This window comes from Hyperoodon ampullatus (assembly GCF_949752795.1).
Source record: "Hyperoodon ampullatus genome assembly, chromosome: 5".
Taxonomy (NCBI): Eukaryota; Metazoa; Chordata; class Mammalia; order Artiodactyla; family Ziphiidae; genus Hyperoodon; species Hyperoodon ampullatus.
The window spans coordinates 79017528-79044620 of record NC_136918.1 but is presented as its reverse complement, the minus strand read 5'-3'; the positions used below and the strand labels follow the sequence as shown (position 1 = coordinate 79044620).

Here is a 27093-nt window from a genome sequence, read left to right as displayed (position 1 = left end):
CAGGAAAAATGAAAAAAAAGACAATTATTTTTCAATTATTAATGCTATTACCCTGCTGCCAGAGCACAAGGTCTGGCCTTGATCTTTTGGGAATTCGGTCTTCGGGGCCGTGTACCGCCGCCACAGGTCACTGTGAAGAAGATAAAGAAGGTAACCCAATGCAATCCAGCTGCAACTAATCCTAAGTATCTGCAGTTCCAAACTCTGAAACTTTTTTACCCACCCCACTTCACCCCCCTCCCTCTATCCCAGTCCTTATACCACCAGGCACTTCCTCTGGAACATAAGGTCAAAAAACGATTGCTGAGGTAACGGCATCGCCTCCACTCAGGCCCACCGGCCGCGTCTCTGAGGCCACGGCTACTCCGGATTCTAGAGCCGGCTTTCGTGCTACCAGGCCTTGGACAAGACACCAGGCCTAGTGCCCAGGCTCCGCCCCTCCCCCGCCTCAGTTTCCACACCAGATCTCCACAGAAAAGGCGTGGAGCAGGCCGATTCTCCTTTTAAGAGCTCCTACAAGACGAGTCGTTTGGTCCAGAAGCCTGCGGTCCGGGCCTCCCGGTATCCCGCGGCGCCCTCCTTCCCCAGCCGCCCCGTTCGGTCGGCTACCTCATTCCTGCCTGCCGTTGCTCCGCCGAATAACCCCGCCCCCACCGCGCACCTCAGAAACGCGGCGTGCCGGGGTCTGCGTGCGTCGCAACGTGAGAAATGGAGCCTGGCTGCAGGACCAGGAGCCTCGGGGCCAAGGGGCGGGGCGCCACTCTCCAGGAAGCCAATCAGCACGCGAGAGGCCCGGTGGGACCGCGCTTGCCGGCCGCGGGGCGGAGGCTGTGGTGGCTGCGCTCGCGGCTGCCGAGCACTCTTCTTCAGGCTGAGTTGGCTGAGGGTAGTGAGCGCCGGTGGCCAAGGCAGAGTCGGAGCCGGAGGAGAATGATGAATGGAACCGCGGGACCTTCCCATATTGGCAGTCGCGAGCGGGTTCTCAAGTTAGGGGAGAGTTTTGAGAAGCAGCCGCGCTGCGCCTTCCACACTGTGCGCTGTGAGTGAGGACGACCCCCGGGGAAAGTGGGGGGGAGCTCTGGGTATGGGGGTGCGGAAGCACAACTCTCTCCAAGTCGTGTTCGCACAGACCCCCCACCCACCGCTTATTCTATGGGAGAATTGGGTGCCCAACGGGACCCGCTGCCCTGTCCGGAGTGCTAGGGGGCCGGTGGAAGCAGCCTGGTCGAGCAGGTGTGGGTAATTCTAAGCAGAGAGATTTAGGTAAGACCAGCAGGTAGAAAGGGACGCTTTGTGGACGAGGTCTACAGGGGTGACTGTGGGTGGAGTCAGACGTGACTGGCGGATCATGCAGAGGTGGAAAGGAAAGTACAGTTGACCCTTGAACAACGCAGGGGTTAGGGGCGTCGACCCCGCGCAGTGGAAAATCCACGGACTGCTATCTCTGCCTCAAAAATGAAGGAATCGATACATGACTCACCCAAGGTCCCGAAGTTGAAGCCGTTTGGGTAGAATCAGGACTCAAACTCTATAGTTTTTTTCATTCCACGTATTATGATCTCTAATGGAACACAAACTTTTCCCCCACACTTCGTTAATTTAAAGATCTGTAAGATGAAAATACAGATACTCTATTTATTGGAAAAAATCCTCATGTAAGTGGACCAGTGCGGTGCAGACCCGTGTGTGTTATTCAAGGAACAGCTGTAATAAGGTGACAAATGGAAGGGGGCAAAGGGAAATGGGAAGGGAAAATGCCTTTATGTTGGTAAGGAAACATTCTCTCCCTTCACTTCACTTTTGGTGTCTGCCTGATGAAAATGCCTTTAGGTTGGTAGGAAAACATTCTCTCCTTTCTTCACTTTTGGTGTCTGACTGATGAGGGTTCTTATTTACTGTGTTCCTGGAGAAAGATTCTGGACCATTCTAATAATCTGTATCTCTTTTGGACCCCTGATTTCATTCAGTCACTTATCAAATACTGATTATCACTGTACTGAAGGGTGTGTTATGAATTTATTAGAAAGATATTTACCCCCTGTGATTTCTCCTTTTGGTTTCCCTTTGTCCTCTGGAACTAGTTTTGATACATTTTTCTCTTTCATGTTATTGAGGTAGAAAATGGAACTCTTTTGCTTTAATAGTTGGATGGTGTAGATTCCAGGAAGGAAAATATAGTCTATTATGATTTGATATGTAAAACATTCATGTTTTGCATAATAGCCCTCATAGAATTATAGAGTGGGAAGCAAACTTTGAGATCACTGAATCATAACCTCTTATTTTTCTGTGGCCAAATTGTAAAGTAGGTATTTTTTCACTTCCTCTTTCTAGCCCTGCCCTTCCTTAATGTCTCTTCATTCCACCCTTCTCAGTCATTCTGTCCTTAGACTGTTCAGAGATCTTTATGGTTTTTACTCTGAAGTGTTCCATGCTTCAATTAAAACTCACATTCTCCAAAAGTTTACTTAAGTTGTACACAATCTAATTACAGTAACTCACAGTAAAGGTATGAAGAACCAATAGGTTTAACTCTCCAAGGATATATTTACATTTTATGAAAGGATTTTATTAAGCAAAATTAATATCTCGTTGATAGAATAAATGGGGGCGATATTTGCAAACAGATCTTCAACACTGTCCCTTCTTTACCATACTTTGTGGTCCAAGACTTTGAAACAGCTAGTGCTGGCTGTGCAGTTTCTCTCCTTCTTCAGCCCCATTTTCCAGAAGTCTGATATAGCTCTTACCTGGTTTCTCCATGCCTTTCTCTCAAATAATAACTTCCCTCTCCTTTCCTCTTCTTTCTTAGGTATGCAGTAATCTTAGTATCAATTTTTTTAATGATAAGGTTTGAGATTACACGAATTTGCTCTAGAATCTATTTTCGTGTAACTTGGGTATATAGTCTCTTTTTAAGGGCATAAGCCCCAAATTAAGTGAATAAGAAATAGCCTTCAAAATGCACTTTGCAGGTGCTTCAAAGCCTTTTATTTATAAAAGTTCTCAAAATGCTGGAATCGTGTCTTCAGAATCAGAGTATCGGGTGATCCTGTTACAAGAATGAAAATAAACAAAACAACAATAATAATAACCACAAGAAACCCAAATGTTTGAATACACCTTTAGTCCTGTGGAAGACATCAGAAAGGTTTTCAGCCCTTAGTTTTATTCTTGTTGAAGCAGACAGAACCTTTCTAGATTTATTAAAAGAAAACCAATCATTATCCTTGAGGATAGGTTCATCTCCCATATGATTCTCATCCTTAAGGACTCAGAGTGAGGGATGGAAACTATAGACTTTCATACAGGCAGGTGGATATGATTTATTTTTTTTTAATTGTACATTTTTCTTTCTGAAAACCAAAAATGTTTAGTATTTTTAATTATCACTACTACATATAAAGGTATGGTTTTTCCTCAGGGAACTGAAGAAGAACTTTGTTTCTATTTTCAGAAAAATATACTCATGTTTAAACTCTGTAATAAAGTAGAACAGAAATACACACAGATAATACATTAATTTCAACTTTTTATTAACTATAAAATAGACAATTCACTTTAAGTTGCTGAGCTCATCTTATCTATAGAATGAAGCAATAAATTCAACCATTCTATCATTTTTATTAAAATTATGAACTGCCCTTAAATTGATAGTTATGTGAAAAATACAATATTTTCAATATCAGTTTTACATAATGCTTGAAGCTTTCATGCATTCACTAAATGTAAATATCTTTCTAAATCTTCTAAGTTTTTTTTAACAGGTAAGGCTGTAAAGATATATATTGAAAGTATCATGATAATTTGTAAGGATGGTTCAAATGTATTTTAGCATGACATTTATTTATTTAAAATTTTTTAAATTGAAACATAGTTGGCATACAATATTATGTGAGTTTCAGGTTTCCTACATAATGATTTGACATTTGCATACATTATGAAATGATCACCAAGATAATTCTAGTAACCATCTGTCCCCATACAAAGTTATTACAATATTATTGACCATGTTCCTTATGCTGTATATTATATCCCCATGACTTGTTTCTTATGTAACTGGAGGCTTGTACCTCTTAATCCCCTTCAGGGTGGACCTAATTTATAACAAACAAATCAATGTTACCTGGGAGAAAGTAGTATTCTATCTTTATGTACTTGGGTAATTATGCCTGTTCAGTATACTGAGGTTTTGGAAAAACCTGGATGTGAATTCTGACCTCCACCGCCTATATAAGTAATGTAACTTTGGGAATATTCTCGAAGCTTTCATTCTCAGTTTTCTTAAATGTAAAATGGTAATTATAATATCTACATTTCAGAGTTTCAGGATTAAGTAAGATAGTATAAACAACCTAGCACAGTTTTTGGTGCATGGTAGAGAATAAATAGTAGTCACCATTATTATTGAAGGGTTATATTCATGTGTGTATGCAGAGTGCCAATAAATGTACTTTACCTAGACTTTCAAAAAGCATTTATCAGGGTTTGGCAGTAAAACCTATCAAAAACATAGTCTGGCATGTGGTAGGGAAGATGTGGGATGTTCTGTAAATGATAAACTTAATGCTTAACAGCAGATGCTTCACTGAGTAGAAGAGTTTGAGCAATAGGACCCATTAGAATAAATTTTGGATTTGAGCTAGTACTAGTTTTACAATTTATAACCAGATAAGGGAATAAAGATTGAAATTCCTAAGTTTGTAAATGACACCATTTTTTCCTGTCATGAAATGATGAGCTCATGGACAGTGACTACAGGAAGATTGTCTGAGGCACCAAGTGGAGCCACTCCCAAAAAACTGGTTGTTAAGCTTTGGTATGAGCAAACATTAGAAAGTACACTAATGAAAAATAGGATTGAAATTATATTTACAATTAATGTTCTCTGATTAGTGTGGTATACTGGAAAGGGTATGGGTTTTGGAGTTAGTTGAATTAGTTCAGGTCCCAGGAAATAAATTTATGTTACTAATTGTGGACTCTTTTGTGAAGATATTGACACTGTGTGATGCTACAGCCAAAATAGTCAGAGAAGTGATCAATAATGATAGGAAAAGTGTTGAGAATAAAGCAGGAAATGTTTTTCCACTATTTATGTAATATAAGTAATTGTATTGTAAACCTGAAGAAAATAACATAAATGAAGGAAATCCAGAGAAAATAAATAAACGATAAAATTAGTGGTGAGGCTTCCAAACCAAGAAGAACCGAAAGAAATAATTAGTCTGCAATCATTCCAACTTAGAACAGAATACATTTGACATTAGAAAACATATGGAAAGCATGAACATGAGATTATTCAACAAATTCTGTAGTTCTAGAGCTATATTTAACCCCTTGAATCTCAAAATTTGTATACTTAAAAAGAAATTTCTTGTATGAAGGTAAATAAAAGACAACACTACTTAATATAACAAGTAATAAAATGTGGAATTTATTCTAACAATAATAATTAGAAATATAAATAGGTTCAGAATCGTTTTGATGGACTTACTGGTTATAAATTCCAGCTTATTAAGCAAAGCTACAGATATTTTGAGTACATTTCTATCTGTTATTGGTATCTCATATACTATAGGCATTTATGCATAGGCTTCAAGGGCTTGTGAATCCCTTGAAATTATATAGTATTTGATATGTATGTTCATATATGCATATTTTAAGCATGTTTTACTTTTTTTAAAGTTAATTAATTAATTTTTGGCTGCATTGGGTCTTTGTTGCTGCATGCAGGCTTTTCTCTAGTTGCATCGAGTGGGGGTTACTCTTCGTTGCAGTGCGCGGGCTTCTCATTGTGGTGGCTTCACTTCCCTTGTTGTGGAGTATGGGCTCTAGGTGCACGGGCTTCAGTAGTTGTGGCACACGGGCTCAGTAGTTGTGGCTCGTGAGCTGTAGAGTGCAGGCTCAGTAGTTGTGGCGCACGGGCTTAGTTGTTCCGTGGCATGTGGAATCTTCCTGGACCAGGACTTGAACCCGTGTGCCCTGCATTGGCAGGCGGATTCTTAACCACTGCGCCACCAGGGAAGTCCCCATGTATGCATTTTTATGCAGAGAGGATCTGTAGCTGGTCTATAATTTTCATCAGATTCCGATAGGGACTTATGACTGTCCCTCATCTCCTAACACCACCCCTCCAGACACATGCATATATAAAAGTTCGGAACTGTGGATCTAAGGCAAAGAGGCTATATAATATGGGATGGGTAGAGTGTGTGGCTTGTGTTCCTAGCTTATCTTTTACTGGCTTCATTACTTCAGAGGAGTTCACCATCAGTAAAATATGGGTGAGAATATTCAATTCAGAGAGTTGTTGTGAAGATCAAAAGTAATGATATATTATAAAGAAAAAGAATCTGTTTTTAAACACTGAAACAGAGGTTATAGATTTACAGCCTATCAGCTGATTTTGACTTTAGAGATGCTGTTTTTGACCCACACAGTTGTTGTTTTAACATGATTTGGTTGTAAATACCTAAAAATCAAGATCTTTTATACAAAAATCTGGATTACCAGCCTCTATTTTAAAAAAATCAGAAGATAGCCTGGCAAGAGCAAAGGAATTCTGTATCAGAATTATTATCAGTCATTGATGTATATATATATATTTTTTGAATTTTTGAATTTTATTTTATTAATTTTTTATACAGCAGGTTATTAGTCATTGACATATATTGATGTGAATTATTTTTAAGTGACTTTCATATCTTAGAGGTTTTTAAGCTTGCTCAGTATGTGAAATATCTTAGCACCCTGTGTGCCCTCTAGGTGATATATTTTAATGACATCATTTGAATTATGATCTAATTCAAAATGAAAACTTATTTTAATTTTTCTGAAGTGGCAGATTTGGTTAAATTTACACATCTTTTAGTGGTGTATGTATCCATGAAAAACTCAAGCTGTTAAACTGAATAAGCTTTCTTTAAATTTCCCCATGAATGTGTGTTTGCTGTGTTTTCATTCATTTTGTATTCTGCTAGGACAGCAGACAAGTGGTAGTAGGAGCCCAAGGTGGTTTAAGAAAAATTTAGGGGAGAAAAGAAACTGAAAATTGAAGATGTTCTACTGATATTGGTTTTTAGCAAATTGTCAAGATACTGGCATTATTTCGTGTTTAGCAGTGGAACATCGTAATCTAGTTCATCTTGATCTAAACAGGATCCCAAGGGATCATGAAGTGAGGAATACTGTTTTAGAGTGTAGCTATTTCTTTTTTTCTCAGAATTATACATACACAAATAATCTGGATTGTATTTTGTTTGTTTGCAATATTAAGACTCTTCTAAGCCATTTTAATTACTGGCTGTTGAAAAATGCTTTATCACTCTGAAACATGCTCATATTTTTGATACCCAGGTATTCAGGTATTCTTCCATCTTATAAAAACCAGTATCTATATCTATTTTTAGATGACTTCAAACCTGCTTCTATTGACACTTCTTGTGAAGGAGAGCTTGAAGTCGGCAAAGGTGAACAGGTGACAATTACTCTACCAAATATAGAAGTGAGTATTTCCATATATTTAAACTAAATAGATGTTTTTACAGGATTTCCACTAAATTTAAATGAAAATAATTGTACAGTTCATGTAGTGGTAGTCAGTTAAAGAAATTAATAAATATAGCAAAGCAAAAAAATCATATTTTAAACTATCTTAAGTAAAACAATCTTAAACTCTTAAAATTTACTTTGTAAGTTTCAAGAACTATCGTATTAAATGATTTGAAACAGTTGGAGGTCTAAACAGATATTTATTAAATCACTATTATGAGCCAGATTTTGTTCTCCAAACTAGAAATAATAACATATGCCCTGCCATCTAGTCCTAATCTGTTACAGCAGACAGACATATAAACATCTATCTCGTGCTATAGATTAGAACAGAGACAAAATTCTGTTTAAGCACATAAGTGGAATTAGATCTGCCTGGTGGAATCTTGAAAGGCTTCACAAAGCATATGCTATGTGGGCTGAGACTTAAAGGACAAGTGGAATTTCATCCATTATAAGAGGAGTAGAATACTCTAGGCAAAAGGAACAGTATGTAAAAGGCTCCAAATGGAGAAAGGACAAGTGGAATAAGTGAATGAATGTAGTAAATTACAGAATAATGAAAAATGATTGATAGGAGTAGAGACTGGAAAGGTAGATTGGGAGCAGATTATAAAGAATCTTTTATGTTGTAATGTGGAATTTGGAGATTATGCCATAGGTATTAGAGAACCATTAGAGGTTTTTAAGCAGAGAGCTAACATGATTAGATTTGTGCTTTTGGAGTGATTTTAACAATGACTTAGGGAATGGATTGGAAAAGAAAGAGACTAGGTCAGGGAGGCCTTTACCAAAATTTTGCCCATTTCAAAAATTTTCAGATATATCAAAGTAATGCTATCAAATACTGTTTACATAAATATGCAAGTTCTTTGTTGTATGCTCTAGTTTTCTCAGTCCTTGAGTTAGAAATTTCTTAGCATTCAACTTAAGTTTCTTTTTCCTTTTATACTGACTTGATCTATTCTCAAAGAAAACCAAGACTAACTTTATACTCTAACATAGAAAACACTGGACTTTCTGAGATTTTTTCACGTTGTTTTAACTTTTGTAATAGGAATGGTTTTATGCTAGTTCATCCACATTCTCTTGTATACATTTATGAGATGGCTTGTCATGGTTAGAGGTATAGCAAGCAAGCTCTCTATCCTCTATCTAGCCTTCCATCTGTTTCTTTTTGTCTGTCAACACTATATATTGAGACCCCACCTTTATGTCAGACTATATGAGTTGCTGCCTCTGAAGGTTTCCCTAATGTTAATGAAATTTGTGGGCTCATTTTCTTGTATATTTGTCATTTGCTCCCTTAGAAATTGAAGAAAATGAAAAATCAACTCAGTCTGAGACATTGTAAATAAGTAAGCCTTTGTATTACTCTGTTATTAAAAAGTGTTCAGATTATGGTGTCTCTAAAATAGTTTGGATATTAAGTACCCAGTAATCTAAGGCTTTTTTTGCTTTATGAGGTTTATTAAAGAAAAGCCCAAATCATTCACTTAATCTTAAAAGTTATTGAAAAGCCTCAGGTGGATAAGAGGCACTACCTGTTATCCTGGTCTCAGATTATAGGATTATTGATCAGTGATGATTGGTTTGCAGAACTTTAGATGAGTTCTTCTTTGCCACGTAGCATATTATTTTCTCAAATTGCAATCCTCCCATCCTCATCCCTTGCATTGTCTTTCTACTCCAAGCAGATGGGGATTCTTACATTTATTAATAAACCTTTTTCATTCACACATAATCCTGCTTTAATCAAGAGTTACCATCTACCATGTGTTCGATTTTGGTCTCAGTTGAAAATACTTCTTGAAGGAATGACAACTATAGGAGGAAAATTTCAAGCTTCAAATTGTAAACTTATGAAATAGCAGAGAAATCATTTGGGAAAAAGTAGTTCCCTCCCCACCTCAGCCCACCAGAGATATGTCCAAAATGACTATGCCTCAATATTTTTGTGTGTATATGTGTGCATGAGAAAGGGAGATGGATGGACAGACAGACCATATATGCCTATACTTTCTGTGTGGTAAGTCCTTTGCTAGGTAGCTGTTAAGAATACAGAGGTAGGAGGGCTTCCCTGGTGGCACAGTAGTTGAGAGTCCGCCTGCCGATGCAGGGGACACGGGTTCGTGCCCCGGTCCGGGAAGATCCCACATGCTGCGGAGCAGCTGGGCCCGTGAGCCATGGCTGCTGAGCCTGTGCGTCCGGAGCCTGTGCTCTGCAGTGGGAGAGGCCACAACAGTAAGAGGCCTGTGTACCGCAAAAAAAAAAAAAAAAAAAAGAATACAGAGGTAGGGACTTCCCTGGCGGTCCAGTGGTTAAAACTCCACACTTCCACTGCAGAGGACACGGGTTCAATCCCTGTTGGGGGAACTAAGATCCAGCATGCCACGTGGTGTGACCAAAAATAAAAATAAAAAAAGAAGACAGAGGTAGACTGGACGTGGTAGGTGTCCTAAAAAATATTATCATTTAATGAGGAAGATAGGAGATAATTGATTAAAATTTAGTAATGTAAGGACTATCATAAAGGTATACACAGAATATTATGGGAGGCGATTCAGCCTGGGGAGGGAGAGGAGACATCAGGATATGCTGTCTTTAAGATGAGTTGAAATTACCCAGGTGAAGGAAAGAGGGAAGGACCTCTTAGAGAAAAGAAAGACGTGGGCTAAGACAAAGCAACAAAAGTCTGTTACATTTGAAGAACTGTATATAAGCCACTATGGCTAGGTAAGAAAGGGTGCATATGGGGACATAGTCGGAGATGGTATTTAGGAATCAGATAAAGAAGGGTCTAATGTGTAATGCAAAAGAATTTGAATTTTATCCTGTGAATCTTTCAGATAGCTGGAATGGAAGAGAATTGTTAAAATTACCACTTGCTAAGAGCAGATTTTTTTTTTTTTTCTGCTGGGCCTACAATCCTTGAACAATTGTGAATAAGAATAGAAATTATATTCTCAAATGTTGTGGGTTTTTCCCCCTTCATTAAAGAACTTCTTCAAATAAGTAGGAGGTTTACGTTTCTTCACAGTTCTTAATTTTGTGGGTATTTTGTGGAAATGTAATGATTATTAGTTTGAGGCATTTAGATTCTCCTATTTTCTTTATCAACTTGCTTTCATCATCTTGGTGAAAATGGCTAGAAGCTTGGAGGCATTCCATAAAATAGAATTTTTATTATTATACTTTTAAGAGTACCTTCAGGTTCTGGTGGTTCTTCGATAGGGTAGATTTTCTAATTCTCATTCCTCTAGGTTTTCTTTGGTAGTATCAAATAGAAGAAATTAATAAAAATGAGGACTGTTAAGGGGGTTAATATTGGGCATTTACAAATCTCTCTTTTCTGTAAACAATTCTCTATGGTTGACTGCTATAAAATTTCAAAATGTTGAATATTGAAAGGAAAAGATTTACTTGTCTGTTATGATTTGTCATTGGTGTTGTCCAGTTTGGCATATTTTTAGTGCTATCTTGTGAGGTACTTTTGTGGGCTTTGATGAAATAGCCCACAGGAAACTTCCAGCTACCCTTCCTATTATGCAATGTGTGCATCTCTAGTGGTTGCTCAACAACTTTAGCCCACAAACCCTGGACTTGTGAGAGTTCCATATGTCTGATGGCTACTATGCCACTCTAGATGATCCTGTTGGTCAAAGTCCCTTCCAAGATGAACCTATTCTGATTCTTTCCATTGAGTTTACTTAGCTTACATGGGACAATAGCCTACCACATTCTTGGGACTTCAGCTTATTTTAGGACTTGACTCCTATTTTAATGTCTTATTACAGTTATACTTCTAAATGACTTATATTTTTATCATTGTATAATAAACCTTTTTTACCCTGTTTCTGTGATTTTAAGCTTAAATACCACCTTGTTTAATATTAATATTGCCACCTTTGCTTTCTTTTTGTTTGCATGTTCATGGAATCTTAGTGTCTCTTACTTTTATTTAGCTTACATTTTAAGTATATCTTTTGTTAACAGAATATTCTGTGTTTCATTTTTAAACCCATTTTGACACTTTCTATTTTTATTAGGAGAATTCTATCCACATTTAGTTCAAAGTTTTTATACTTGATTTTTATTTCTATCATCTTATAGTATGTGTATTAGTTATTTTAATTTGTTTTCTTTTTTCTGTTCTTTATTAGTTTCGTCAAGCATCTCTTCTTTCTTTTTCTTTTTCTTTGTTTTCCCTCATGTTACTTTGGGAGTACTATTGTACTCTTCCATTCCATTACTGATTACTTTCCTTTCCTGGTATTCATAATCAGGCATGATCAGATTTGCCTGCTAGCAGATGGGAAATAAAACTAGAAGGAGAGCAGGGAGGAGGATAACAGTAATCTAGGTGAGCTGATGATTGGGTTCTGAAGTTGGGTTATAGCAGTAAACATGGAGGTGGTAGGATGTGTTCCATAGTTATTCAGAGGCAAAGAGAGTTCATATGCTTCGGAGTTTCCTGGTACCTTAATAGTTTAATACCCCTTTCTTGGAATATGAAATAAGAGGTCAGAAATTGAAGTTTAAAATAAGAATGGTGAGGGCTTCCCTGGTGGCGCAGTGGTTGGGAGTCTGCCTGCCGATGCAGGGGACGCGAGTTCGTGCCCCGGTCCGGGAGGATCCTATATGCCGCGGAGCGGCTGGGCCCGTGAGCCATGGCCGCTGAGCCTGCGCGTCCGGAGCCTGTGCCCCACAGCGGGAGAGGCCACAACACTGAGAGGCCCGCGTACCGCAAAAAAAAAAAAAAAAAAAAAAAAAAAAAAAAATAAGAATGGTGCTCAATTTAACGAGGAAAAAAGTTTAATTTAAAAAACTTGTTCAGAGTATAGAAGGCAGGTACAGGGATTGTGAAAGGCTTATTTAACTTGTTATTTATGGTAAAAATGTTCATATTGTTCACATTCAACATTCATTGAGTATCTGTGAAGAGCTTGGTACTTCAGGTGCTAGGAGCAATAAAAAATTTCTAATCCAGTCCTCCTCCTTCAGAAACTCAGAGTACAATAATGTATTTTAAAATGTTTTTTATTCTAAGTAAGAATACAAGTTTTTTTTTTTTTTTTTTTTTTTTTTTGCGGTACGCGGGCCTCTCACTGTTGTGGCCTCTCCCGTTGTGGAGCACAGGCTCTGGACACGCAGGCTCAGCGGCCATGGCTCACGGGCCCAGCTGCCCCACGGCATGTGGGATCTTCCCGGACCGGGGCACAAACCCATGTCCCCTGCATCGGCAGGCGGACTCCCAACCACTGCGCCACCAGGGAAGCCCCAGAATACAAGTATTTTTTAAGAAGAATATATTACATGACTCTCTTAAATGTAATTTGGAGCCCTTGGGTTGCTATTCTGGGGTATCTTACTCACTTGTTTTTAGTCAAGATGTTTGAAAAATATACTTATCAGCCAAGTAGGCCCAACTTAGTTTTGTCATGATCATGCTTCTGGCTCTCTACCTTACCAGAGCTTCCACTAAGTGCTCTGCATCTCACTCTTCTAGGGCCACTCCAGATATGTCCTTATCTATGTGCTATGCATACTTGACTTCTGTAGATCATTTTTGTTTTAGAAAAACTTGTTCCTTACTTTTGGTTTCATAGTTTTCTCTCCCAACCTCTCAAAGGTCTCTAACCTACCCCTTTTTTATGGCATCCTCAATTACCAAATTTATCTCATACTCCTCTGGTAATGTGTTAAGCCTCTAATGATTGTTAACTTTTAAAATATGATATCTCCTGGGACTTCTCTGGTGGTCCAGTGGTTAAGACTCTGTGCTTCCAATGTAGGGGGCCTGGGTCCGATCCCTGGTCAGGGAACTAGATCCCGCATGCCACAACTAACAGCCTGCATGCCTCAACTAAAAGATCCCGCATGCCGCAAAGAAGATCCCACATGTGGCAGCGAAGATCCCACGTGCCACAACTAAGACCCGGCGCAGCTAAATAAATAAATATTAAAAATATATATAGGGGCTTCCCTGGTGGCGCAGTGGTTGAGAGTCCGCCTGCCGATGCAGGAGACACGGATTCGTGCCCCGGTCTGGGAGGATCCCACGTGCCGCGGAGTGGTTGGGCCCATGAGCCATGACAGATGAGCCTGCGCGTCCGGAGCCTGTGCTCTGCAACGGGAAAGGCCACAGCAGTGAGAGGCCTGCGTACCGCAAAAAAAAAAAAAAAAAAAAAAAAAAAATATATATATATATATATATATATATATATATATGTATATATATATATATAATAGGCCCTTTAGTCTTTTTTAGAAGTCACCTTTTTCTAACCTGATCTAACATTACTATTGTATTTGGCAAAATTGTTATAATCAGTGCTTTAAAATTTTAATGTACCTTTATAAAGTTCAAAACCAAGCAATTATAGCAATATATTATTTAGGGATACATATACGTGGGATAAAATAAGAGAATGAGAAACATAAAATTCCTTCAGGGTTGAGGGAGGCAGGGACAAAGGATAGCAGAGGAGTATAGGTAGATGTAGGTTATTAGTAATGACCAGGATTCTTTAACCTTTTATTATGGAAAATAGAATAGTATAATGAACTCCTATGTACTTACTGAGCTTCAACAATTATCAACATTTTGCTAACCTTTTTTTTTTTTTTTTTTTTTTTGCGGTACGCGGGCCTCTCACTGTTGTGGCCTCTCCCGTTGCGGAGCACAGGCTCCAGACACGCAGGCTCAGCGGCCATGGCTCAAGGGCCCAGCCGCTCTGCGGCATGTGGGATCCTTCCGGACCGGGGCACGAACCCGTGTCCCCTGCATCGGCAGGCAGACTCTCAACCACTGCGCCACCAGGGAAGCCCGCTAATCTTTTTTTAATAGAGCTTGCTACTTTTTTCCTGGCGTATTTTAAAGCAATCGCAGACATTCACAAATGTTTATGTATGCATCTCTAACTGATAAGGATATTTTAATTTTCACCTAAGTACCATGGTAACCCTGCTGTTATCACACATAGTAGAATTAATTGTAATACTTGGTCCATATTCATGTTTTCATGATGGTTTCAAAAATGTCTTTTTTCAGTTTTTCTCCCTAGGAATCCATATAAAATCCCTATATTGTATTTTTATTTATTTATTTTTACTGAGGTTAATTTACAAAGTTCTGTTAGTTTCAAGTGTACAGCAAAATGATTCAGTTATACATATATATTCTTTTTCAGATTCTTTTCCATTATAGATTATAAGATATTGAGTATAGTTCCCTGTGCTATACAGTAGTTCCTTGTTGTCTACCTATTTTATATTCCTATATTGTATTCTGATATTATGTTTCTTATCTCTTTTATTCTGTAAAACTCCCTCCCCCCCTTTTATGCCACCGGTTTGTTGGAGAAACCAGGTTAATTGTCCTAGAGAATATACCCACATTCTGGATTTCAAATTACTTCTGTCTGGGATTATGTAACTTGTTTCTCCTTCCTCATATTTCCTATAAACTGGTAGTTATTTCTAAAGCCTTGGTGAGAGTTAGATTCTTTGTGGGGGGTTTTTCAGGCAAGAACACTTTATAGGTGATGCTGCATACTTTTCTTTTATATCACATCATGAAGCACGTAATGTCTGGTTGTCCCACTTTTAAGGACGCTAAAATTGATCAGTGAGTTTAATGTAAGATATGTTCCCTGATACATTCATTTTCCTTAATCTGCATAGGGAAGCACCCCTTTAATAAAATGTCAGATTTAAAAAATTAAATTTAGGAAGGAAGAAGAGAAAGCGTATGAAATATAACTCAGAACTTTTGTTCCCTTATTGTAAAGTATATTGGTTGTATTAGAATTGAATCCCAATTTCCTATTGTAGACCACGTCTACAAAGATTTGTGAAACAAATCTTTAGTGGCTCAGGGCAGCTGCTTCCTCTGTTCCCTTTCCTCAAGACAGCAATTTTGAGATCTCAGCCTCTCCTCATCTGTCTTTTTTACTATACTCCTTATTGCCAGAGTAGTAAATTTAGGCAGTTAGGTGACTTGAAGTACAGTATATCAATAGATTGAGAAAGACAGAAGATCTCAAAGGCCCTCTCAGCTGAATTTCTATGATAAATTTCAAGTAATAATAATTAATTTTTTAAACAGGGTTCAACTACACCAGTAACTGTTTTCAAAGGTTCAAAGAAACCTTACTTAAAAGAATGCATTTTGATTATTAACCATGATACTGGGGAATGTCGACTAGAAAAACTCAGCAGCAACATCACTGTAAAAAGAACAAGGTATGTGGTTAATGAAATAAATTATTTAATCAACACATAAATTGCTAAGAGAATGTCAGTGAAAAAAGTTATTGGATTAAGTCACACTATTACATAAGGGTTATTTCTGGGTGGTACAGAAATGTTTTGATCTTTTTCCAAGTTTAAATTTGGTGAAGATCCTTTAGCCAGAAGCTTTGACCATTTCTCCCTATGGTATTTAAAAGCTTGTTTTGTTTCTAAATGTTTTCTTATATGTAGGTACATCTTTTATTCTACTGTAGATACTTTTGTAGAACTGGACTAAAAGAAGCCATTACACATTCTCCAAAATAATTTCATTATCAGTAGTAAAATTTTATCAAACACTTAGAAAATGTGAGGCAAGAAAAAGGAGAATTTCCTATACAAATACTAACCTCAGAACTTCCACATTTTAATTGGATTAGCAGATAATTCCATTAAAAATGTCAATAAGAGAACACAGCCATCTCAAATTTTTTTGGGGGGGGGAATAGGAAGTGTATTAATTGACATGTAGTATACTCTAAAAGCCATACAAATAGTATAGATAAAAATTGTTCTAAGAATTAAAGGAAGGGAGACGTGGTTCATCGGAGCATTCAGGGAGCCCTTACTGATGTACCTTAAGAGAAGGTTAAGATTTAGGGCTTTTTTTTCCCCCAAACATATATCATGATAAGGATTGCCTTTGGGTGCTTGTTAAACAAATGAGTTACCAAATTCAACTACAGATCAGGGAAGGAGCCCAGGAAACTTTTTTTTGTTTTTTAATTATCTCCTCTTCCCAGGTGATTTTTATTTGTAGGAAAGTTTGGAAAATACTGATTTAATTGATCAGAGAGAACATGAGGATGTAAACAAGCCAGGAATATATCTGACTTATTTGGAACCTATGAATAAGACTTCCTTGAATGGAGCAGAGATCTGTTTCTTTCCCTGTATACAAGTATAGAAAGTGGGGTATGAGGTTGAAAGTAGACTAGAGGTAAGGTTATAAAGGTAGGTTGCCTTCAATATTAACTATGAAATTAGGACATTGTCTTATTGACGGTGGTTGCATATTAAAGTTTTTTTAACCAGGGATCGACATGCTTACATTCTTGTTTTGAAATGTAGATCCACCAAACAAATTGATTTAAATGAAACAATGTGGGAAAGAGAAAAATGCACAAACCATGATTTTTTAGAGTAGGAATGAAGAGAAAAGTGAAGTTCTAAATACTTTGTGAAGGAAGAACTAACAGGATTTGGTGACTGGAAATGGGAGAGACAAAGTCAAGCATAGTTGTGTTATATACTTTTTTTCCTTTAAGTATTGAAGGGAAAGTATACGAACCTCCTTTAATAACATGTCTTAACCTTATGAATGAGAAATGTGGGAGTGATTTAATTTTAACAGAAATGGTAATTTCAGAATTTAGGGAATATAATGTATCTTCTATACTCATGTATAATTTCATTTTATTTTAGTCATTTGTGTATGTCTTATCTCTTCAGTTTTGAGCAGTGGCTTTTTTTAAATTCACATTTGTATCCCTCAGTGGATCTGTGTGTATGCCATGCCTATAGTAGGGCTCAATAAAGGTTTGTTAAATAATGAATTAAATTAATGCTTTAATTCTTGAATATCGTTTTAAAGATCTCTAGGAAAAAGAATAAGTGGTCGATTTTAGTAGCTTTGTAAGTTGAAATTGTTGTTATATTGCAATCATCATACCTGTTTTGACCTTTTGATATTCTTAATTGCAGAGTTGAAGGAAGCAGTAAAATTCAGTATCGTATAGAGCAGCAGCAGCAACAAATGCGGAATTCAGCTAGGACTCCCAATCTTGTAAAACATTTTCCATTGGAAGACAAGATGTCCCCAGCATCTCCGATGGATGATATTGAAAGAGGTAAAATCTATGAGTATGTAATGGCCCTTTAAAAGAAATTATTAATAAATGTTAAGTGAAATTTTTCACTTTAATTGACAAGGGAACTAACTGTAAAATTCTAAAAACGTAATTTTTTTGTTATGGTTCTAGGGGAAAAGTGTAATTTATTATTTAGAGTATTATGTACTTAAGCCTGTGTCTGTATAACAGAATTTATATTTTTTATTATTCAGGGGAAAAAGTAACTGTTTAGATATGTGTAACTGGAGTTTTCTTCTTTTTGACAGTTGTGATGATTCCAGTTTAGTCCTTCACAGCGTCTTCTTGTTGAAGTTTTTTTATGTGTAGCCAGACTATAGATATCTAAGATGTAGCCAAACCAGTAGTGGAGTGAGAAGATGTAGTAAGCCAAAGCAGCAGGCAAGTTCTTCTGAACTGCTGCTCACTTCTCAGCAGGAAGGTGCTTCTAGAGAGGCACAGTCTTTTTGAAAGTAAGGAAACTTAAATCTCCATTTTTTTTCTAGCTGCAGTTTGGGTGTTTATGTTATAGTAATTGTGGTAGGAGTAAGACCCTGGTCACCAAAGTTTATTTGTTTCTACGCTTTCCCTTCATAACTTGCATATAGCTCTCCATTTCCACTTGCCCCCTTCTAGGCCCGGTATCGTATTAGTTCCCTAATATATTAGTGTTCCCTTTACAAACGATAAGGAAAATATAAGCTCAGAACCCTTGTTGCTACAAGGGATCTTGAATTTTATTTTATTGTTATATCTGCTTCCAAAATGGATTTGAATCATTATATCATTTTATATATGTGTACAATAAAAATCTGGAACAGAAAATTAAGATACTAGAGGGAAGAGGAAGCAAATTTGCTAATTATTAAGACATTAAATTTATATCTGAGCTTCCTATCCACTAATACAAAACTGAAAACTTTAGTATATTTTGTATTATCTAAGAGGTTCCAAAGATTTGGAACCTTCCCTGCTACTAAATTCTAAAAGGAATTCATCGTATGGAACCTGTTCTTTGGAGAATTAAACTATGTAGTATCTTCAACTATAATTTTACAATACAAAAAGAAGATCCTCTATGTGGCAGGTTTTTAGCAGAGACCTTAATAAAAACATTGTATTGTAGAATATAAGTTAAGTTAATCCAAGCATAAGATCTAACTTTGTATAAGAATTTACCTTGAGATGTTTGCAGAGCATGTTCCTTAGACTATCTTCTTTTAAATATTTTCTTAATATTTGACCCTACTATGCCAATGCCTACTGCTATGGTTGAAACACTTTTTTTAAGTTTATGATTAGATGTCTGTCAGCTTTACTAGTGTTTCTCTGGTTTAATTTTTACATTTACCTGTTTGGGCTATCTGGAATTCTAGTTTAAGAAATAAGAATCTAAATTTCCTTCCTCCCCAACAGTGTAATTACATAGATATTGATAGAGAATCAACAAATATAGTATTGAAAAAGAGTATCAATATCCATTTTTTAAACAAGCCAATATTTCTTCTGCTGATATGAAAAGCCATTTTTTAAACATTCAGCTTATTTATTTATTTATTTAGATGTTGGGGGTAGGAGTTTATTAATTAATTTATTTATTTTTGCTGTGTTGGGTCTTCATTTCTGTGCGAGGGCTTTCTCTAGTTGTGGCAAGTGGGGGCCACTTTTCATCATGGTGCGCGGGCCTCTCACTATCGCGGCTTCTCTTGTTGCAGAGCACAGGCTCCAGACGCGCAGGCTCAGTAGTTGTGGCTCACGGGCCCAGTTGCTTCGCGGCATGTGGGATCCTCCCAGACCACGGCTCGAACCCTGTTCCCTGCATTAGCAGGCAGATTCTCAACCACTGCGCCACCAGGGAAGCCCTTGAAAAGCCATTTTTTAAATTCAATTTTTATTTTATATTGGGGTATAGTTGCTTTACAACGTTGTGTTAGTTTCAGGTGTACAGAAAAGTGATTCAGTCATACATATACATGTATCTATGCATTTTCAAATTCTTTTCCCATTTAGGTTATTACAGAGTATTGAGCATAGTTCCCTGTACTATGCAGTAGGTCCTTGTTGATTATCTATTTTATATATAGTAGTGTATGTATGTTAATCCCAAACTCCTAATTTATCCCTCCCACCTTTCCTCTTTGGTAACCATAAGTTTGTTTTCAAAGTCTGTGAGTCTGTTTCTGTTTTGTAAATAAGTTCATTTGTATCATCTTTTTACATTTCACATATAAGTGATATTATATGATATCTGTCTTTCTGTGTCTGACTTATTTCACTTAGTATGATAATCTCTAGGTCCATCCACGTTGCTGCAAATGGCATTATATCACTCTTTTTTATTGCTGAGTAATATTCCATTGTGTATATATACCACAACTTCTTTATCCATTCATCTGTCATTGGACATTTAGGTTGATTCCATGTCTTGGCTATTGTAAATAATGCTGCATTGAACATTGGGGTGCATGTATCTTTTCAAATTATGGTTTTTCTCCGTATATGCCCAGGAGTGGGATTGCTGGATCATGTGGTAGCTCTATTATTACTCTTTTAAGGAGCCTCCTTACCTTTCTCCATAGTGGCTGTACCAATTTACATTCCCACCAACAGTGTAGGAGGGTTCCCTTTTCTCCACACCCTCTCCAGCATTTATTGTTTGTAGACTTTTTGATGATGGCCATCCTGACTGGTGTGAGGTAATACCTCACTGTAGTTTTGATTTGCATTTCTCTAATAATTAGCGATGTGGAGCATTTTTTCTTGTGCCTTTTGGCCATCTGTATGTCTTCTTTGGAGAAATGTCTGTTTAGATCTTCTGCCCATTTTTTGATTGGGTTGTTTATTTTTTTGATATAGAGCTGCATGAGCTGTTTGTCTGTTTTAGAGATTAATCCCTTGCCAGTCGCTTCATTTGCAAATGTTTTTTTCCATTCTGTGGGTTGTGTTTTTGTTTTGTTTATGGTTTCTCTTTGCACTGCAAAAGTGTTTAAGTTTATTTTTAGGTCCCATTTTATTTTAAGGTCATATTTGTTTATTTTTTATTTTATTTTCATTACTCTAGGAGGTGGATCCAAAAGATATTGCTGCAATTTATGTCAGAGTGTTCTATGTTTTCCTCTAAGAGTTTTATAGTATCTGGTCATACATTTAGGTCTTTAATCCATTTTGAGTTTATTTTTGTGTATGGTGTTAGAGAATGTTCTAATTTCATTCTTTTGCGTGTAGCTGTCCAGTTTTCCCAGCACCAGTTATTGAAGAGACTGTCTTTTCTCCATTGAATATTCTTGCTTCTGTCATAGATTAATTGACCATAGGTATGTAAGTTTATTTCTGAGCTTTCTATCCTGTTCCGTTGATCTATATTTCTGTCTTTGTGCCTGTACCATTCTGTTTTGATTACTGTAGCTTTGTAGTATAGTTTGAAGTCAGGGAGCCTGATTCCTCCAGCTCCATTTTTCCTTTCAGGATTGCTTTGGCTATTTAGAGTCTTTTGTGTTTCCATACAAGTTCTGAAATTTTCTTGTTCTAGTTCTGTGAGGAATGCCTTTGGTAATTTGATAGGGATTGCATTGAATCTGTAGATTGCCTTGGGTAGTATAGTCATTTTGACAGTATTGATTCTTTCAATCCAAGAACATGTTATATCTTTCCTCTGTTTGTGTCATCTTTGATTTCCTTCACCAGTGTCTTACAGTTTTTAGAGTACAGGTCTTTTGCCTCCTTAGGTAGGTTTTTTCCTAGGTATTTTATTCTTTTTGATGTGACGGTAAATGGGATTGTTTCCTTAATTTCTCTTTCTGATTTTCATTGTTAGTGTATAGAAATGCAAGATATTTCTGTGTATTAATTTTTTATCCTGCAACCTTACTGAGTTCCTTGATAAGTTTTAGTAGTTTTCTGGTAGCATCTTTAGGATTTTCTATGTATAGTATCATGTCATCTGCAAAAAGTGACAGTTTTACTTCTTTTCCAATTTGGATTCCTTTTATTTCTTCTGCTTCTCTGATTCCTATGGCTAGGACTTCCAAAACTATGTTGAGTAAAAGTGGCAAGAGTGGACATTCTTGTCTTCTTCCTGATCTTGGAGGAAATGCTTTCAGCTTTTCACCACTGAGTATGATGTTAGCTGTGTGTTTGTCATATAAGGGCTTTATTATGTTGAGGTATGTTCCCTCCATGCCCACTTTCTAGAGAGTTTTTATCATAAATGGGTGATGCTGGATTTTGTCAAAAGCTTTTTCTACATCTATTGAGATGATCATATGGTTTTTACTCTTCAGTTTGTTAATGTGGTGTATCACACTGATTGATTTGCGGATACTGAATAATCCCGGCATCCCTGGGATAAATCCCACTTGATCATGGTGTATGATCCTTTTAATGTACTGTTAAATTTGATTTGCTAGTATTTTGTTGAGGATTTCTACATCTATGTTCATCAGTAATTCTGACTTGTAATTTTCTTTTTTTGTAGTATCTTTGTCTGATTTTGGTATCAGGGTAATGGTGGCCTCATAGCATGAGTCTGGGAGTGTCACTTCCTTCGCAATTTTTTGGAATAGTTTCAGATGTATTAGGTGTTAACTCTTCTCTAAATGTTTGATAGAATTCACCTGTCATGCCATCTGGCCCTGGACTTTTGTTTGTTGCAAGTTTTTAGATCACAGTTTCAATTTCAGTACTTGTGATTAGTCTGTTCATACTTTCTGCTTCTTCCTGGTTCAGTCTTAGAAGTTGTACCTTTCTAAGAATTTATTTCTTTTAGGTTGTCCATTTTCTTGGCATATAATTGCTTATAGCAGTCTCTTGTGATCTTTTATATATCTATGGTGTCAGTTGTAACTTCTCCTTTTTCATTTCTAATTTTATTGATTTGAGCCCTTTCCCTTTTTTCTTAATGAGTCTCGCTAAAGGTTTATCAATTTTGTTTATCTTTTCAAAGAACCAGCTTTTAGTTTCATTGATCTTTTCTATTGTTTTCTTCATCTCTATTTCATTTATTTCTTTTGTGATCTTTATGATTTCTTTCCTTCTACTAACTTTGGGGTTTGTTCTTCTTTCTCTAGTTTCTTTAGTTATAAGGTTAGGTTGTTTATTTGAGATTTTTCCTGTTTCGTGAGGTAAGATTGTATTGCTATAAACTTCCCTCTTAGAACTGCTTAAGGTAATTATCAATATGTATGTTCTGCTTGTCATTTTGTTCATTGTTTAGGATTTGTTTTTGTAGGTGTTTTTTCCCTTCCTCTTTTGTTCTTTTCTCTTTTGATTTGATGACTGTCTTTAGTGTTGTTTGGATTGTATTTTCTTTTTATCTGTGTATCTATTGTAGATTTTTGGTTTGCAGTTACCATGATGTTTTGATATAGCAGCCTATATATATATATATATATATATATATATATATATATATATACACATATATATATGGTTGTTTTAACACATTTTTTACCAGAGATGTATTACAGCCACAGGTGTTAGTTTTTGTAAAAAATCCCCAGTCAATAATGTGTTAAGTTGCTGTTCTCTTAATTTCAAATGTATTTCCAATATACTGCATTTGTACTCTCCTCTTCTCACGATTGCTGGTTTTGATATATTTGTGTATGGATGATATCCTAGCTTACTGTATGTTTCTCTTTACCTGTGGGCTTCTCTTGTTTCTAGTTACGGGCTTTTCTTTTCCACCTAGAGAAGTTTCTTTAGCATTTGTTGTAAAGCTGCTTTGGTGGTGCTGAATTTTCTTAGTTTTTTTGTGTCTGTAAATCTTTTGATTTCTCTGTTGTATCTGAATGAAAGCCTTGCTGGGTAGGCTATTCTTGGTTGTAGGTTTTTCCCTTTCATCACTTTAAATATATTGTGCCACTCCTTCCTGGTCCGCAGAGTTTCTGCTGAAAAATCAGCTGATAAACTTATGGGAATCCCCTTGTATGTTATTTGTTGATTTTCCCTTGTTGCTTTTACTATCTTCTCTTTGTCTTTAATTTTTGTCAATTTGAATAATATGTGTCTCAGCATGTTCCTCCTTGGGTTTGTCCTGTATGTGACTTTATGCACTTCCTGAACTTGAGTGAGTGTTTCCTTTCTCATGTTAGGGAAGTTTTCAGCTATTATCTCTTCAGATATTTTCTCAGGCCCTTTCTCTCTCTCTCTTCTCCTTCTGGGACCCCTATAATGCAGATGTTGGTCAGTTTCATGTTGTTCCAGAGACATCTTAAACTGTCCTCATTTCTTTTCATTCTTTTTTCTTTATTCTATTCTGCAGCAGTGATTTCCACCATTCTGTCTTCCAGCTCACTTACTTGTTCTTCTGCCTCATTTATTCTGCTATTGATTCTTTCTAGTGTATTTTTCATTTCAGTTATTGTATTTTTCATCTGTTTGTTCCTTAAATCTTCTAGCTCCGAAAAGCCATTTTTGTCACATGCAGAATTTCTTTCTGGACTTAAGTCTATCTCACAACATAAGATGTACAGTGGCAAATACATGTATGAAAAATGGATCAGATTCACTAATGCTTTCAAAGTTCAAATTTTAAGATTAAAAGATATTTTTTTCTAAAATTTAATAGTTTCATTCTTGCAATGTCTGACACTGTGAAGGGGTTACAAGAGTATGCCTAGAAATGAATAAGCTAAAAGTTTAACATAATTTCAAGGAAAAATGGATAAATTCACTTCATAGTGGGAGGTTTTTAGTATACCCCCTCTCAGTAATTGATAGATTCAGGCAAACCCCAGATTAATAAGTTTTTAAAACACCATTAAGAAACTTGAACTAAGTAGACATACATAGCACTTCCACTGTTCAAGATATACAGGTTTTTCAAGTCCATGTGAAATTAAAAAACAATAGAAAACTGACCATGTGCTACATAGCAAAGCACCTCAACAAAAAAAGACATTTTGGGACTTCCCTGGTGGCACAGTGGTTGAGAATCTGCCTGCCAATGCAAGGGACACAGGTTTGATCCCTGGTCTGGGAAGATCCCACATGCCGCGGAGCAAGTAAGCCCGTGCATCACAGCTACTGAGACTGCACTCTAGAGCCCTTGAGCCACAACTACTGAGCCCGTGCACCAAAACTACTGAAGTCCAAGTGCCTAGAGCCCATGCTCCACAACAAGAGAAGCCACCACAATGAGAAGCCCACACACAGCAAGAAAGAGTAGCCCCTGCTCGCCACAACTAGAGAAAGCCTGCACGCAGCAACAAAGATCCAACATGGCCAAAAAAAGACATTTTTTTAAATTGAAGTATAGTTGATTTACAATATTATTTTAGTTTCAGATGTACAACATAGTGATTCAATATTTTTATAGATTATAATCCACTTAAAGTTATTATAAAATAATGGCTATATTTCCCTGTGGTGTAAAATATATCCTTTTTAAATTTTATTTTATACATATTAATTTGTATCTTTTAATCCCATACCCCAATCTTACCCCCACTCTCCCCATGGGTAACCACTAGTTTGTTCTCTATATATGTGAGTCTGTTTCTGTTTTGTTATACACGTTTTGTTTTATCTTTTAGATTTTATATTACACATATAAGGGATAAGATACAGTGTTTGTCTTATTCTCTCTGACTTATTTCACTAAGCATAATAACCTCTAGGTCCATCCATGTTGTTGCAAATGGCAAAATTTTGTTCTTTTTATGGCTGAGTAATATTTCATTGTGTATATGTGTGTGTGTGTGTGTGTGTGTGTGTGTATAAATACCACATCTTCTTTATTCATTTATCTGTTGATGGACACTTAAGTTGCTTCCATATCTTGACTATTGTAAATAATGCTGCTATGAACATTGGGGTGCATGCATCTTTTCAAGTTAGTGTTTTTGTTCTCTTTGGGTATATACCCTGGAATGGGATTGCTGGATCATATGGTAATTCTATTTTTAGTTTTTTTAAGGAACCTTTATACTGTTTTCCATGGTGGCTGCACCAATCCACATTCCCACCAACAGTGTACTATGGTTCCCTTTTCTCCACATCCTTGCCAACATTTGCTATTTGTAGACTTTTTGATGATAGCCATTTTGACAGGTGTGAGGTGATATCTCATTGTGGTTTTAATTTGCATTTCTCTGATGATTAACGATGTTAAACATTTTTTTCATCTACCAGTTGGCCATCTGTGTATCTTCTTTGGCAAGAGTCTATTCCAGTCTTCTGCCCATTTTTAACCAGGTTGTTTAGGTATTTTTGGATATTGAGTTTTATGAGCTGTTTATATATTTTGAATATTAACCCCTTATTAGTCATATCGTTTGCAAATATTTTCTCCCAATCCGGAGTTGTCTTTTCATTTTGTCATTAGTTTCCTTTGCTGTGCAAAACTTGTGAGTTTAATTAGGTCCCATTTATTTTTGCTTTTGCTTCTTTTTTCTTAGGAGACAGATCCAAAAAATATTACTACAATTTATGTCAAAGAGTGTTCTGCCTATGATCTCCTCTTGGAGTTTTATGGTTTCAGGTCTTAAATTTCTGTCTTTAATCCATTTCGGTATATGGTATAAGGAAATGTTCTGATCTCATTCATTTACATGTAGCTGTCCAGTTTTCCCAGCCCCACTTATCGAAGAGTCTGTCTTTTCTCTATTCTTGCCTCCTTTGTCATAATTGACCATAAATGCATGGGTTTATTTCTGTCTCTTTATTCTTTTCCACTGATCTATGTGCCTGTTTCTGTGCCAGTATCATGGTGTTTTGTTTTGTTTTTTTTACATCTTTATTGGAGTATAATTGCTTTACAATGGTGTGTTAGTTTCTGCTTTGGAATGTGAATGGAGCCACTATGGAGAACAGTATGGAGGTTCCTTAAAAAACTATCATGGTGTTTTGTTTTTATAAATTTATTTTATTTATTTATTTTTGGCTGTGCTGGGTCTCCGCTGCTGCACGCGGGCTCTCGCTAGCTGCAGCGAGCGGGGGCCACTCTTCGCTGTGGTGCAGGGGCTTCTCATCACGGTGGCTTCTCTTTGTTCTGGAGCATGGGCTCCAGGCATGCAGGCTTCAGTAGTTCTGGCGCACGGGCTCTAGAGCACAGGCTCAGCAGTTGTGGCACGCACGGGCCCAGTTGCTCCACAGCATGTGGGATTCTCCCAGAACAGGGCTCAAACCCACACCCCCTGCACTGGCAGGCAGACTCCCAACCACTGCGCCACCAGGGAAGCCCTATCATGGTGTTTTGATTACTGTAACTTTGTAGCATAATATGAAGTCAGGGAATGTGAAACCTCCAGCTTTGTTCTCTTTTCTCAAGACTACTTTGGCAATTTCGGGTCTTTGTGGTTCCATATGAATTTAAGGGTTATTTGTTCTAATTGTGTGAAAAATGTCACGAGTATTTTGATAGAGAAAGAGGTATTTTTTTCATTTATCTGCT

The 27093-nt window shown here is 36.9% G+C and overlaps 1 protein-coding gene across 4 annotated transcripts in view; it reads left to right on the top strand.

Annotated features, from left to right (window-relative positions):
* Nucleotides 1-930: 930 nt before the first annotated feature.
* Nucleotides 931-27093, top strand: part of EAF2 (ELL associated factor 2) — a gene marked incomplete at its 5' end in the record, with an annotated part of 55562 nt that continues 29399 nt past the window's right edge. The window contains 4 exons of one of the 4 annotated variants that reach the window (XM_079704425.1): nt 931-1039; nt 7413-7507; nt 15665-15801; nt 17554-17699. In XM_079704425.1, the coding sequence (XP_079560551.1) occupies nt 931-1039; nt 7413-7507; nt 15665-15801; nt 17554-17699 (487 nt within the window). Of the gene's footprint in view, nt 1040-7412; nt 7508-8864; nt 8913-15664; nt 15802-16719; nt 16804-17553; nt 17700-27093 lie in introns of those variants that run through there. The other 3 variants (XM_079704426.1, XM_079704427.1, XM_079704428.1) reach the window with 3 other exon arrangements.